The 14,655-nt window shown below is 41.1% G+C and overlaps 1 protein-coding gene across 2 annotated transcripts in view; it reads right to left on the bottom strand.

Annotated features, from left to right (window-relative positions):
* Positions 1–14,655, bottom strand: part of topbp1 (DNA topoisomerase II binding protein 1) — a 67,218-nt gene that overhangs the window by 51,233 nt on the left and 1,330 nt on the right. The window contains exons 2-8 of one of the 2 annotated variants that reach the window (XM_078198941.1): positions 12,026–12,128; positions 10,642–10,740; positions 10,421–10,555; positions 7,258–7,401; positions 6,270–6,451; positions 3,623–3,816; positions 1,165–1,347 (exon numbers count right to left, since the gene is read on the bottom strand). In XM_078198941.1, the coding sequence (XP_078055067.1) occupies positions 1,165–1,347; positions 3,623–3,816; positions 6,270–6,451; positions 7,258–7,401; positions 10,421–10,555; positions 10,642–10,731 (928 nt within the window). In that variant the 5' untranslated portion in view covers positions 10,732–10,740; positions 12,026–12,128. The remainder of the gene's footprint in view (positions 1–1,164; positions 1,348–3,622; positions 3,817–6,269; positions 6,452–7,257; positions 7,402–10,420; positions 10,556–10,641; positions 10,741–12,025; positions 12,129–14,655) is intronic. The other variant, XM_078198935.1, reaches the window with a different exon arrangement.

The raw sequence follows: 14,655 nt of genomic DNA on the forward strand, positions 1-14,655 counted from the left end.
CAGAAGGAGGCCATTCATTTGATTGTGTCCTTGCCAGCTCTCTGGAAGAACAACTCACCCAGTCCCATTCCCCTGTGCTTTCCCCAAAGCCCTGCAAATTTTCTTTTGAAGGCCTTGACTGAATATGTCTCCACACTCACAGGCAAAGCATTTTAAATCCTTACTTGACACTGCATTAAAAAAATAATATCCTTATATATAATCTGATTAAGAGTCATACGGACTTGAAACATTAACTCGGTTTCTCTCTTCACAGATGCTGCCAGGCCTGCTGAGTTTTTCCACAATACTCTGTTTCTATTTCAGTTTATCCGCATGTTACCATTGCTTCTTTTGACATCACCTTAAAGCAGTATCCTGTGGTTCCAGTGATTGATCCTTCCACCAAATGGAAGTCTCTCTCTCATCTACTGGGTCCAGATCCCTCAAAATTTCAAAAATCCCTATCAAAACTCTGCAATCTTCTTTTCTCCAAGAAGAGCCTCAGCTTCTCCATTTTATCCACTTGGCTAAGGTTCCTCATCCCTCTCGCTCATAGTTTCACATCCTTCCTAGTGCGGTGCCCAGATATTGGACGCAAAACCCAAGCTGGGGTCAAACCCTTTTATGCAGGTTCTTCATAACTTTCTTGCTTTTGTACGCTATGCCCCTACTTATAAACCTAGGATCTTTTAGACTTTACTAACTGCTTTCTCAACCTACCATGCCACCTTCAATGATTGGTACACAATACCCCCAGGGTGCCCCTGCTCCTACACCCTCTTTAGAATTGTACGTTTTAGTTCATGTGGCCTCTCCTCGTTCTTCCTACCAAAATGATTTATTTCACACTAACAAAATAATCTACTGTGTAGTTGTCATAAAGCATCATTTAGTCACAGGGCAGCCATCATTAATAACTCGATAGAATCAATTTACTGTGAAAGTTCTCTTAGAAACAAGAGGTTAGAAATGGAGCTGCAAATTAGAAAAAAAATCAAATGGCGCAGGAAAGAAAGAAAGCAGAAAATCCAAGACAATTGAAATTATAATTCTTTATCCCATTGTACTATCTTTCAGGCATCTCTTTATCGGGTTGGTCATTGGATGCCCAGGCAAGATTCTCTCCACACTCTCCATACTAAATTTAAGAAAAGGCCACAGAATCACCAATGTCCTACTTACAGGTCAGTGCATTCCCAATGTTTGTAGGGGTTGACGTGCTTGGAGCCATCTCTGTAGATTTGGTTTCAGATTCAACTTTGTAATTGCTTTCATCTTGGCAAGCACCATGTTTGATGGAGTCAAAGAACCATTGGATAGACACGCAATATACATTCCACTTTTTTGCACATTCGTACTTCTGGCCTATGCACACAGCAGATAAACATCAAAAACAAAACAATAATTATTAGGTTGAATAATAATGAAGAAGATATGGAGTTAGGTCATGATCAGTCATAAACTCGCTGAAGAGAGAACATGCAAGCTCCACACAGACAGTCACCCAAGGCCAGAGTCAAACCTGGGTCCTTGGCACCTTGAGGCAGCAGTGCTAACCACTATGCCACCGCACCATGAGGGGGCTGCTGGGAGGATATTACCCTCATGGAGAAATCTAGAACTAGGGATGCAGTTTGAAAATAAGAGGTCTCCCAATTAAGACAGATGAGGGGGAATTTCTACTCTCAGGGTCACTATTCTTTGGAGTTATCTTGAGAGAGCAGTGGAGGCTGGGTCATATATATTCAATTGATTGACAGGGAGTCAGCGGTTATGGAGGGGATGAGCAGGAAAATGGAGTTATGGCCACAGTCAGATCAGCCATTGCTATGCTATTGAATGGCGGAGCAGACTCTATGGGCTGAATGGCCTACTCCTGCTCCTATTTTTTATGATCTGACAAAATGTTATCAAGGGGATCTGACCTTCCCTCTTTAAAGTGAAAATAATTCCTGAAAGCTTTGTCAAAATATCAGCAAAGACACAAAAAGAATTATGGGGAATCACTGGAAAGAACCTTTTAATTTCAAAAGTAATTTTATCTAAAAGCTAGCAGAGCTGCAAACAACAATTTCAATTTTGCCTAAAAGCCATTCAAAGAAAAGTAATAAGTAAGTGCAGTGTTCTTTGTTCCTTGATTCATTAATTAAACAAGCTGCATAGGAACATAGAGGGCCCTGGAGAAAGGGACATACATGGCTGAGGATAAACAGCCTTAATCCTGTCAATTGGAATAAGGAGTAAGCTGTGTGCGATTTAATACCAAAGCAGTATTTCCACCGATGAAATCTATCAATAGTCATTAAGGTTTACAACCAACCCATCATAGTTCAGGCAAACTCTCACTCTGCTGACTGATAAATCTTATATTAAGAATCTTATGAGTTTCGCTACTTTGCACTATTAAATTGCCACACTGTTATCAGAACTGTTAAAATGGTAATGGGTGAAGTTCAAGAAATCTGACGAATTTAGTGGACTCGATGCTCAGCATATCTGAAAGCTGCAATTCAGCAATCACTGCAAAGGGGAAGCCAAACTAAAACCAAAACCAAGTAGGGGAAGTCACTCTTAGACCTATTACGTCAGTGCACGCCAAACAGTGTGCGCCAAACAGGCTACACAATGATTACTGTGACTAGTTCCAATTCCAGAAATACAAGGGAGATATGCAAACCCAAGAATGAGCCTGATCGCTACCATCAGAAGGACTGAGCTGCGAGAAAGGACTGGAGAAAATTGGTATTTCCAATCTGCAAAAGCAGGAACTGAGAACTGATGCACATTACTGCAAGATAAGATAGCAAATGGTAAAGAAAAAGTAAATCCAAGACACTACTTCAATCTAAATCACAATAGGAAAAGGGGCCACCCGATTCAAAATTTAAAAAGACATATTTGACTGTCAGAGCAAACAACTCTTTGGAATGGACTTCCAGGTAGAGCACCAGAGGGGGGAAACCCTGAAAATGTAACAATTTAATGATATGATAAAGTGGCTGCAGGATAGCACTGTGCGATACATTAGCCACATGTGGCTATATGGAAATCCTGCTGTTAAATCCATCTGTGATGAGTCAGAGATTTCTGCTGCAGGTTCTTTCAGGATAGATGAATCAAGCTGGGTCAAGTGGCCTTCCCTCATTGCTTTTATATCTCATGGCCCACACATGTTATTCCCCAGTCTGGTTGTATATTGATAAAATCTCACTTACAAATACAATGGAATCTCATTTTCAACCTGAATAAAGGATAATAGAAATTAGATAGCCGAGTGTCTCCATATGGAAACTTGAAGCAGGAGTAGGCCATTCAGCCCTTCGAGCCTGCTCAGCCATTCACTTTGATCATGGCTGATCATCAAAATCAATTTCCTGCTCCTGCCTTCCCCCCCATATCCCTTGATCTCTTTAATCCCAAGAGCTTTATCTAAATCTAATTTCTTCTTGACAATTAAGGTATCAGCCATATCTTAGACACGGCAATAAAGGCGAGCAGAAGATAATTATGCAGTTTTATTCATCAAGAAAGAGAAATTAAATATAAAAGAACCTGAGCAATGAGGAAACATGATATTTTAAAGGATAAATGCAGTATACACACAGTCTTTGTTTTACTGTTTCTGCAAAGCCCGAGTTACCTTTCGCTTCTTGCACAATAAGGTGCGTGCAGTCATTCATTTTCAGCTGCCCTGTGTACTGACCCCCATTCTCCAAGGTAAGTCGCTGTACTTCCTGCCTGTCCTGGCTACTCAGCCCCGTCACACAGATTGTGCAGCCAAGGAACGGAGGGCAGAGGTGCTCCCCCATATTCACATCTGTAAGGTTAATCATGCTGTTTAAAAGAAAGCGAGAGTGAGTGGAATTGACCGCATTACAGTGGGCAACCCAAGCCTTTTCAGTACTAAGGAGAGGTAGACGTTTCCAGCTCTAGTACTACAGAAAATTAAGTTGAGTTTTCATAGCAGAGGGAAGCAGCCATTCTGGGCTTTGACGAAATGGGGCCGTGGATTGTGTGCTAATACTGCAGGAACGTTCAGCAGTTTGTCAACAGAATTGCTGACCCTGAAACACTTGTAACACGGCAGTGAAGACAATAGGGTTCGTCATTGTGATGATGGATTTACAAAACATTTGTGGTATGGGCTAGGGCGGGATTAGAGTTGCTGAAAGATGGTAGAATTGGCATGGTGGTTCTGGAGTTTGGTAGTAATAGTATGGAGGAGGTTCTTGCGTCTTTTAATTACTGGGATGGGACTCTTCAATTTGGAAGCACCAACTGTTTCCAGACCTTGTTTCAGGAGCCGTTATAACTCAGTTCTGATTGTGCTTTTGTTGTTTCTAGTTTTTCATGTCTGAATTTTGAGAGCCTAGAGGAATGGAAACTGTACACTTAGCACCATTACCTCATTAATGGCCAAATCCTATAATTACGCAACTTTGGCCTATGAACAAGAACATTAAGTTACATGTTATGACCTTCACATACCAAGTAACTCAAAGACAAAAAGTCTGAACACTTCTGTTTTTTGGTCACAAAAAGCCTCAGATCATGCACTATTTAATCATAGTTTGATCAGGAAACGTTTCAAATCAAAATATATTCATAAGTTTCAGATTCCTGCTCAGAAGATAAGCACTTTAGGACTAATAACGTTTTATAAGGATAGTAGTAAATCACCTAAGACACAATGTATTATATAGTGTTACAGTAGGTGTGTGTTCCTTTAAGATGTGGAAATGCCGGCGTTGGACTGGGGTAAACACAGTAAGGAGTCCAACAACACCAGGTTAAAGTCCAACAGGTTTATTTGGTAGCAAGTGGTGTTTGCTACCAAATAAATCTGTTGGACTTTAACCTGGTGTTGTTGGACTCCTTACTGTGTGTTCCTTTAAGGCAGTGGTTCCCAAAGGGTGCGGCACGCCACACTGGTGCGGTGAGAGAGGATGGCAAGTGTGGCGGGAAGATTCAAGGGCAATCAAAGAAACATTTAAACATGGATAGATATTTTTCCAAAGTGAGAGCAAGAGCATCAAGTGATGCATTGTTTTATACTTTCTGGATGTCCCATGATCATATTATAAAGTAGTTGTGTTCTATGTTATGAATCACGCACTGCTAGGAGCTGTTTTTTTGTTTTTGAATGTACTTCTTATCAATAAGAAATTTGGTGTGGCACGAGCAAATTTGTATTCCGAAAGTGCGGCCCAGTGAAAAAAGTTTGGGAACCACTGCTTCAAGGATATAAAGTCTATACTTAACTCTTAACATTGAAAAGTTTCATAATAATACCAACTGAAAAACTAAAGATTTTGATATAATGTTCTTGGGAAAGTTTTATACTTTTTTTAAAAAAAGTCAGTCACAGGTAGGCTTGGTCCAGCTTGACTTTGTGGACCAATGTTGACAGGGACTTGCAGTGTGTTATGTCACTACTGTATATTTCTCACATGGAGCCATAGAAGTGATAGCCTCTAGTCCATGGCAGAGGCATCTGCCTGCCAATGCCTGCTTCCTTTGCCACCCACTCCCTTGCTGATGTCAGCTGGGCCCTGCTGCTGCAATCCATGGCAAGATTGTGCAGCCTGGTCACACAGCTGCCCCATCTTATCCATCACAGTCATATGAAGACCTCAATGGAAGCTGTGTTGTTACCTACCCGCCCCCAAGCACTGACCACTATTTGAAGGGCAGATGAGTTCTTCCAGCTCCTGGGGCAATTCCATCAATCAACACAACTAAAATAGGTCATCAGCCGCTCATCTCCTTACTGCTTGTGAGACGAGGGTGACACAGTGGTTAGCACTGCTGCCTCACAACGCCAGGGACCCAGGTTCGATTCCCGGCTTGAGTCAAAGCCTGTGTGGAGTTTGCACGTTCTCCCCATGTCTGCGTGTGTTTCCTCCGGGTGCTCCGGATTCCTCCCACAGTCCAAAGACGTGCCGATTAGGTGCATTGACCATGCTAAATTCTCCCTCAGTGTACCCGAACAGGCGCCGGAGTGTGGCTACTAGGGGATTTTCACAGTAACTTCATTGCAGTGTTCATGTAAGCCTACCTGTGACTAATAAATAAACTTCACTTCACAGTGTCGGGCTCAAACTGGCTTCTGTGTCTGCCAACGTTACAACTGTGGCTACAATTCAAAACTATGACATTGGCCGTGATGCACTTTGGAACTTCCTGAAGTTAGATTGCTGCTTTTAAAATAAATGTCACAAATACATACCAAGATGCCACCTCAACTTTAAAAAGATTTGAAAGGGTTACCTGCGATGGCCACTTACTTCTTTTGAGCTTTCTCCCAGCAGGCCTTAACCCAGGACGGAAGTAAAATAGTTTTTTTCAGACTGGCAGCCACTAGGTACTTCTTGCTTCCCACCTCTCCAGCTATCAGATGAGTTACCGAAATGTTGAAGTCTCGCAGGATCCTACCACCCATCAGCTGTACTTGTTTATGTACTTCATCCTTCGGAGGTAATGTACAAACTATTCAGCATCCAGGAAATTAATCATTAAAATGCAATGCCATGAGCCTTTCTGAATGATAAAGTTTACTTCAAAACTTTGGGCTTGCGTCAGATTATTACCAATGCTGGCGAGCAGTGATTTCAATATTGGATTTATAAGTGGTGTGGCTCAGTAAGTATAGCACTGGACTCAAAACAAAATCCACATTAACTTATGTTAATGTTGGTTAGGTGATAAACCATACTTTTCCTTTAGTTGTCATTTTAAGGAACAAAATACTTGCACTTGGATAACATCTTATCACATGGAAACATCTCAAAGTACTTCACACAATGCAGCAGCTGAAATTGCAGTGATTTTCACTAAAATTGTTTACAGGAAATTAAATTGCAACAGGAATTCTTTGACAAAGAAAGCTTTGACAAAGGGTCAACTGGACTCGAAATGTCAGCTCTTTTCTCTCCTTACAGATGCTGACAGACCTGCTGAGATTTTCCAGCATTTTCTCTTTTGGTTTCAGATTCCAGCAACCGCAGTAATTTGCTTTAATTCAGGAATCCTCCCCAGGCTGTAAAACTGTGTATGGAACAACACACACTACACACCCTCACCACCCCCCCAACCAATCCCCGCCACCAGCTTTTGAACTGCAGGTAATTAGATTTTAGAGCTTTTGGCAGTAATCTGATTTGCAGATTTCTGTCAAATATGCATCGTGCAATCTGAGCGCAAGGGGAGAAGCATCATCATGACTGAAAATTAGACCCAAGGCCTCAGTTATTGCTACTGCACTGCAATACTTACCCGGGTTTTCTTCTCCAAGCTGGTGCATGAAACCACCACATCAGCCATGACCATACTGTAGACAGGATGTACAGCTTCAGGTACACTCTGTTGTTGCTGAAGACAAAATACAACAACTTGTGGGCCAACAATCCGACAACCAAGCTGCAGAAAAAAAAGACACATAAAAGAGTCTTTTGCAATTGCGATCCCTGCAGCAACATTGAGATACTTCTATAACCTCATAAAACTGTACGTTTGGTGTACCTATGAGAACCCAAATAAGAGCCTTGCCTCACTGCTCACATCCGATTTTAATTGTACCACTGGCAGCTATCCCTTCAGCTGCCGAAGCTCTCATCTCTGGAACTGTCTCACTATGCCGCTCTATCTTTAAGGCATCCCTTAAAACATTTCTCTTTGACAATGTTTTTGGCCATATGATGCTTGTGGGAGCTTACTGTGTGCAAATCGGCTGCTGTGTTTCCTACCTTATAAGTCACTACACTCCAAGAATTGCTTCATTGGCTGCAAAGATGCCCTGACGCCAGGAAGGGTGCGATATTAATACAAAATTTCCTTTTCTTCCCCGTGTTTGATTTCCCCACATTACATTCCTTTCCTCAAGTTCTGTGCATTTATCTTTGACTACCAGATCTTAACCATTTTTATTCTGAACTTTGAAACTATTGATTGCCACCAGAAAATCCACTTCTAACAGCTGCTAACATAACATGCATAACGTCACAGAGGAAAATAAAGCATTTTTATGTTTAACAGATTACATGCTGGCTTCCTTTTTGCTGTTCGCTGCATACAGATGATAAAGATTGGTTACTGCCATCCACTCAGTAAACTGCAGACTATATAAATTACAATCAGGTATGCTGATTGCACTGAAGTGCCTCGGGTCATTTCCCTTAAGACAGGGATCCATTTCATAGGCTGTTTGGGTGGCTCAAACAGATCAATAGCTTTCTGAAGAGCTCAAGCCATCCCATTTAATTAGAAGAGCTCTGTGAATTACTGGATGTCTGATGCAGTTGAAAGAAGTACATTTTGCATTCTAAGATATCCTTAAAGAAATCTGGAGCAACATCGAACAGAGATGGAGTCTATCTGAAGTCGGAGCAGTTAAGCAGTTGATTAGTGACTCTGATGTAAAAGAAAGCCTTATAAGAAGCAAAGGAATCACCTTTTGATGATCAATTTAATGCTAAAGATTCATGGAGTGTAACAATTATTTTGATATTTCAGATTTACTGAAGATTGTAATTACAATAAACATGCTGTTTGCATCGAATGATGCTCAGTAATCTTGTTTAGCGGTCTATAATCTAAGCTGTGGTTTAACAGATTTTATATCCCTCCACCGACTGAACATGAGATGTGGCACATGATAAATTCTAGCATCTGGAGTATGCTCACTATGGTTCCCAGCTTGGCCATTAACTCTTGCTACATTTATTGGCTGTAGATCTTAAAGACAAGTATAGAAAAATGACCGCCATGGGTAATAAAGTTAGCCTGAGTTAGTGTAGGCAGTTGTCATAAAGCTTAACAGACCCATGCTTGACGCAGTACGGAAAGGAGAAAACTTCCTGCAGCAAACCACACACAGTGAAATAAGGTCAACAAAGCCAAAGAAATGCAGTTAAGAGTTTATGGTTCATTACAATGTAGACTAAATCACAATTAATAGATCAGATTATAACATATTCTTTTGATATCATAAAAACAGAATCAACTGAAGATAAACTAGTTTAGGAATAATAAAGGAAAAGGAAATGAATGAGTCGTTTTGTCAGTGCAAAAAGAGCCTTGAGTCGCAAAGATAAGAATTAAGCCTAATGCAGCTGTAGCTTTGCATTGAAATAGTTACGATGGCAAGAGTCTGCGAGGTGAGTTGGGTTGTTTATTAGTGAGAATAAAGTTGATCCATCCAAGTAGCCCATGGCCAGTAGGAAGACAGGGAGGGGGGTGGTGGTATAGTGGTATTGTCACTGGACGAGCAACCCAGAAACCCATGGCAATGCTCTGGGGACCTGGGTTTGAATCCCACCACGGCAGATGGTAAAATCTGAATCCATAAAAATCTGGAATTAAGAATCTACTGATGACTTTGAAACCATTGTCGATTGTCATAAAAACCCATCTGGTTCACTAATGTCCTTTAGGGAAAGAAATATGACGTCCTCACCTGGTTTGGCCTACATGTGACTCCAGATCCACAGCAACGTGGTTGACTCCTAAATGCCCTTGAAATGGAGGGCAATAAATGCTGGCTCAGCCAGCGAGGCCCACATCCCATAAAAATAATAAATAAATAGAAATCTGAGGAGCAGTTCAGGGCACACAGCAGGTTGCTTGCTTGTCAGTGGACAGACAATATTGTTTTCTATCATTGATTCTATTCTTAATGAAGCATCAACATCTCTGAAACTAGACTCTTAAATCTATGCATTAATAAGATTGGCAGAAGTCAAAGCTCATAGAGCAGATAAAAACATGCCCTGGTCCTAATGGGCATGGAGTCCATTCATGAGAGTGGGCAGTGAGATCAAATTCCATGGACTATTTTTTAATGTAAAAACACAAAGAACATCACCATCTCGGGAAGTAAGGTGATGATGGAAGGGCAGCTGTGACACAGTGATTTACTGGCAACTCAATACAAGGAAGCCAATTAGAAGCGCAAGATAACACTGGTATAGACGGAGACTGTGTGTTTGAAACTAATTAAGGACCAAATCAAATAAACTAAAGCTGATGTATTTAAAATGAAGGGGTTACCATGCTGGACACTACAAGATGTTGAGAAAACAGTGGGAAGGTGGAGGTAAACAGACACCTTAATAATCACAGGCTACACATGAAACATTACAAATTAGCAAACGCAGCCTATTATTACTGAAGCACAGATGCACAAATTTAAAGAACTTTCTAGTTATACTGGAGGAGATATGTAATGCTAACGGAGTAAAACTACTTTCCCACTCAAATTAACCTGGTCTACGTTCCCCACCTTATTTACCTGGGCACTATTTGTTAAATCAGACAGTGGGCTTTATATTTGGGTTCGGCTTATACTTCTTAATAGCCAAACCCAAGCTTACTTCAAGCTAGATAAAACAAAATCAAAACAATGCTCCATTCCACAAGAGGGAGACACAAAAATGAGCACCTTTTCCAGATGACTGTAAGCATCCCCCTCAAAGGGATCACATATATAAAGTGAGCTGTCTTTTACTTTTAGACTAAATACTTCATCTTCATGTACGGTCTGCAGAAATTCCTCTGATTTAAATTCTTTAATAGCCTGAAAAATCAGAAAGAGAGGTTCAAGTTTGTTTGAAATGAATTCAGCTAAAATAAGAAAGGCTAAGTTAAAAGAAAAACACCAACCTTATAAGCTTTTGTGAAATATTCAGTATCTTTCCTTTTTGTCTTTATAAATTTTACAAGAAAAGGTTCTGGCTTTGCATGGTTTGGCATTTTCACCACCTAAACACGGAGACAAAAAAATGTCAAATGTATTTGAAGTCTCTCAATTATGGGTTTAGGAAACTGGTTTGGAATCTATCACTCAGTGACTACAAGTACTTCATTGGCTGGAACTGGCTTTTGAGATGTCTGATAGTCTTGAAAGGATCTACATAGATGAAAGTCTTCCGTTTTCTTTCTTTCAATTTGGGAAGTTTTGTCCTTTGGACATCATTGCAGGAAATGGGATTTCTAAACATGGAAATTCACAGAGGCTTTAAAAAGATCCAGAAAAGTCTTGCATTGTGCCCTGCATGCAAGCCAGGACAATTCAATATTTTCCTCTAGTTCCATGTGTAGCAAGTTCTGTTAAACCATCAATACAGAACTGCTGGATGCCATGGCAGCTCAGTACTACAACGCCAGGTAATAGCTCATCAGTGGAAGTGAAGCACAAGTCTCAACAGAAGCCACTTTGACAAAACTCCGGTAAACCAAATCTGTGTATCTTGCCTTCCTACCTTCACAGATACTGCCTGGCCTACTGAGTATTTCCAACATTTTCTGGGTTACTTATAAAACTGTACAGGTGCAACTTGTATACTAAAAAGAATCTAGTGTGTTTAGGAATAATGTTGCTCCTAAAACATTTGACATGCAAATTTTATATCTTTAAAGAAACATGCTGCACACCAAATCTGTTTATCCTTCAAAGAAACGGCAGGACACAGTCTACTTGTGTTAAAACTGGCTCATAGACACCAAAATTGATTAATAATTAAGTCGGGTTGTGCAAGAAGTCTGAGTATTGTCTTGTGTAAATATTCTGCATTTGTAGCATTTTAAATCTCTAACTGCTCTCCCTCTCTCCTCCGAACATACACGTTGGAACTACCTCGCAGTTATAACACAGTATACAGTTATACATTCATTCATATGACGTTCACCATGAAAGCCAAGCTGCAAACATTCTCACCAGTCAGTAACTCCTGAAACCGATTAAAAGACAGAGGTAGTTCACACTGCTCCAGAAATTTAAGCAGTCGCAACCTGCAAACCTTTGGTGGCCATTTCCAAAAATGATGATAGACGTGAGATGAAGTCAAATGAAATCAAGAGCATTTTTAGGTGCAAGCGGTCTGTTTAACTAAAAGAACAGGTGCTGTAACATAATTGACCACACGATATTCACGTGTCTGAATTAGCTTTCAGCTTCAGGATACACTTTAAAGCTCAATTATTTCTAGGCTTCCAATTTTTGTGGAACAACCAGTGTAACCAGGTTGGCATTGGCCTCCCAACTAACCTTCTGAAGACAGTGTCCATAAAGTTGTATCTATTGTGTAAACTGTGCAGAATATTTCACCAGAATCACTCACTCATCCTCTGGACATAATGGACTGAGGGCCCTAAAAGAAGATGCACATTCAGTTGTTCACCACACGAAAGAAAGCTGTCATTCGCTATAGAATTTACAAATCCCATTGTTTCTGTTTTTTATGGAATTGGGGAAGGGAGAATTCCTTCAGCCACAAGCAGGTAATACAGGAAAGCAAAAAAGTACCTCAGGTCCTCCCAACAGATTTAGCTGAAGATCCTTAAGCATTGCATAATTTAAAGTTTATTTATTAGTGTCACAAGTAGGCTTACATTAATACTGCAATTAAGTTACTGTGAAAATCCCCTAGTCGCCACACTCCGGCACCTGTTTGGGTACACAGATGGAGAATTCAGCATTGGCAATGCACCTAACCAGCATGTCTTTCAGATTGTGGGAGGAAACAGGAGTACCCAGAGGAAACTCACGCAAACACAGGGAAAGGTGCAGACTCCGCACAGACAGTGACCCAAGTCAGGAATCGAACACGGGTCTCTGGCACTGTGAGGAAGCAGTGCTAACCACTGTGCCGCCCTTAATTTAGTTAGTCTTTCAAGTCTCTTTATAGAGAAAAATATTCTGTCATTTTTTTGAAATAGCTGATCAATACTAGTGATCTGAATGTCTGAGATTCAGTCAGTGAGTGATCCTACTATATGTCTATACTTTGCTTTCTGTTAGCTGATGCAAGAGTCAAAATAGGCGCAGTCCCAGGTTTCTACAAAAGTGGTTAGGTATGACTAAAAAGCAAAACAATCAGTGTTAAAGACACCAAAGGCAGTAATACTTGGAAGGAGGTACTGCTAGTAAGAGACAGCTGCTCTCTGCCTGCTGTGAAAGTGCCAAAAGAAAATGAGACCTGTAGGAAAGGTAGGATCAGGAAAGGAAGTGATATCATTCACCACCTCCTTTTGACTCTTCTTGGCCGTACTATCAACTCTCATCAAGTTGAAGTTTCAGATAGTTTTCAGTCATGTGTTTTACAGAGCCACCAAAAATGAATTGGCTGGGATTGGATCGGTCACTTGGGGTTGCTTGCACCCAAAAGAGAAAATGCTGGAAAATCTCAGCAGGTCTGGCAGCTGATGTTTCGAGTCCAAATGACCCTTTGTCAATGCCTTGGAATCTGGGGTTGCTTACAACTACATAATGTATTGTGGCCAATGAAATCATTCTGGATTGCCACATCTGCAGGAAATATCTACTCCGGAGTCACACTGAGTGAAAGTTAGAGGTACTATGATACATAGGGGGATGAGTATTGGAATAGTTTACTCCAGAACTCACTCACACTATCTAGAAATACACAGCTTCAGAAAGTGGAGACAGATATGGGGAATTTAGTTGAGGAAAGGAAATGGGAGGGAAAAAACTGAAAATCTGGTCCAGTCCAACCACTGTGATGCCCAAAGAACCATAGAACAGGAGGAATTCACATGGGAAATAGAGGAGTGGAAAGGAGATGTTTCTAATTCTGGCAAATCTGAATTAGCAGGATGAATAGCATCCTCTGCTGTCAAAAGCCAGACTCACAACAGATGTTTTGCCTCTCTGGTGCCAGGACAAGGAAGAAATAGCTGGAAAGGATCTCAAGAAGCAGCTAAAAACACATTGGAATGTCTATACTAGGACCAATGGTGTAGGGAAAAGATCCCAAGGAGATATTGACAGGGGGTAAATTAACCAGGACCTCAAAATTAGAAATGAAAGACTTGGTCTTATATTGCCTCTTTCATGACTTCAGGACATTCCAAAGTCTTTTACAACCCAAGAAGCAATTTCAAAGTACATGCGTCAAAACAGATCAGATCAGTGTGGAGAAATTTAAGCTGTTGGGAATGGGTTGCAAAAACAAGGCTTACGTCCCCCATGAAAATGGGAGATGAACAGGGTGATTCAATTGAGATGTTTATGGTTTGATTGGGTAGCTAGAGAGAACCTATTTCCTGTGGTGGGGGTGCTCAGAAGAGTCACAGAGTTGTTATGGCGCAGGAGGCTGTCATTTGGCCCATTGCATCTACACCAGCTCTCCAAACAAACATCATGGCTTTTTCCCATGACTCTTGCACGTTGTTTCTATTCAAATGATCATCTAATATCCTCTTGAATGCCTCGATTGAACCTGCCTCTGCCACACTTCCAAGCAGTGCATTCCAGATCCAAACCACACATTATGAAAAAGCATTTTTTCTCACATCGCAGAACAAGCACAGTGGCACAGCGGTTAGCACTGCTGCCTCACAGTGCCAGGGACCCAGATTCGATTCCTGGCTTGGGTCACTGTCTGTGCGAAATCTGCATGTTCTCCCCGTAAATGCGTGGGTTTCCTGCAGGTGCTCCAGTTTTCTCCCACAGTCTGACAGACATGCTGGTTAGGTGCATTGGCCGTGCTAAATTCTCCCTCCAGTGTACCTGAACAGGTGCCAGAGTGTGGCGACTGGGGGATTTTCACAGTAACGGCATTGCAGTGTTAATGTAAGCCTAACTTTGTGGCAATAATAAATAAAGAAGGGGGCAAAGCCTTAATATTAGAGCCAGGATCCATCAGGACTGCTTCA

The sequence above is a fragment of the Mustelus asterias genome, chromosome 2 (genome assembly GCF_964213995.1).
Source record: "Mustelus asterias chromosome 2, sMusAst1.hap1.1, whole genome shotgun sequence".
NCBI lineage: Eukaryota > Metazoa > Chordata > Chondrichthyes > Carcharhiniformes > Triakidae > Mustelus > Mustelus asterias.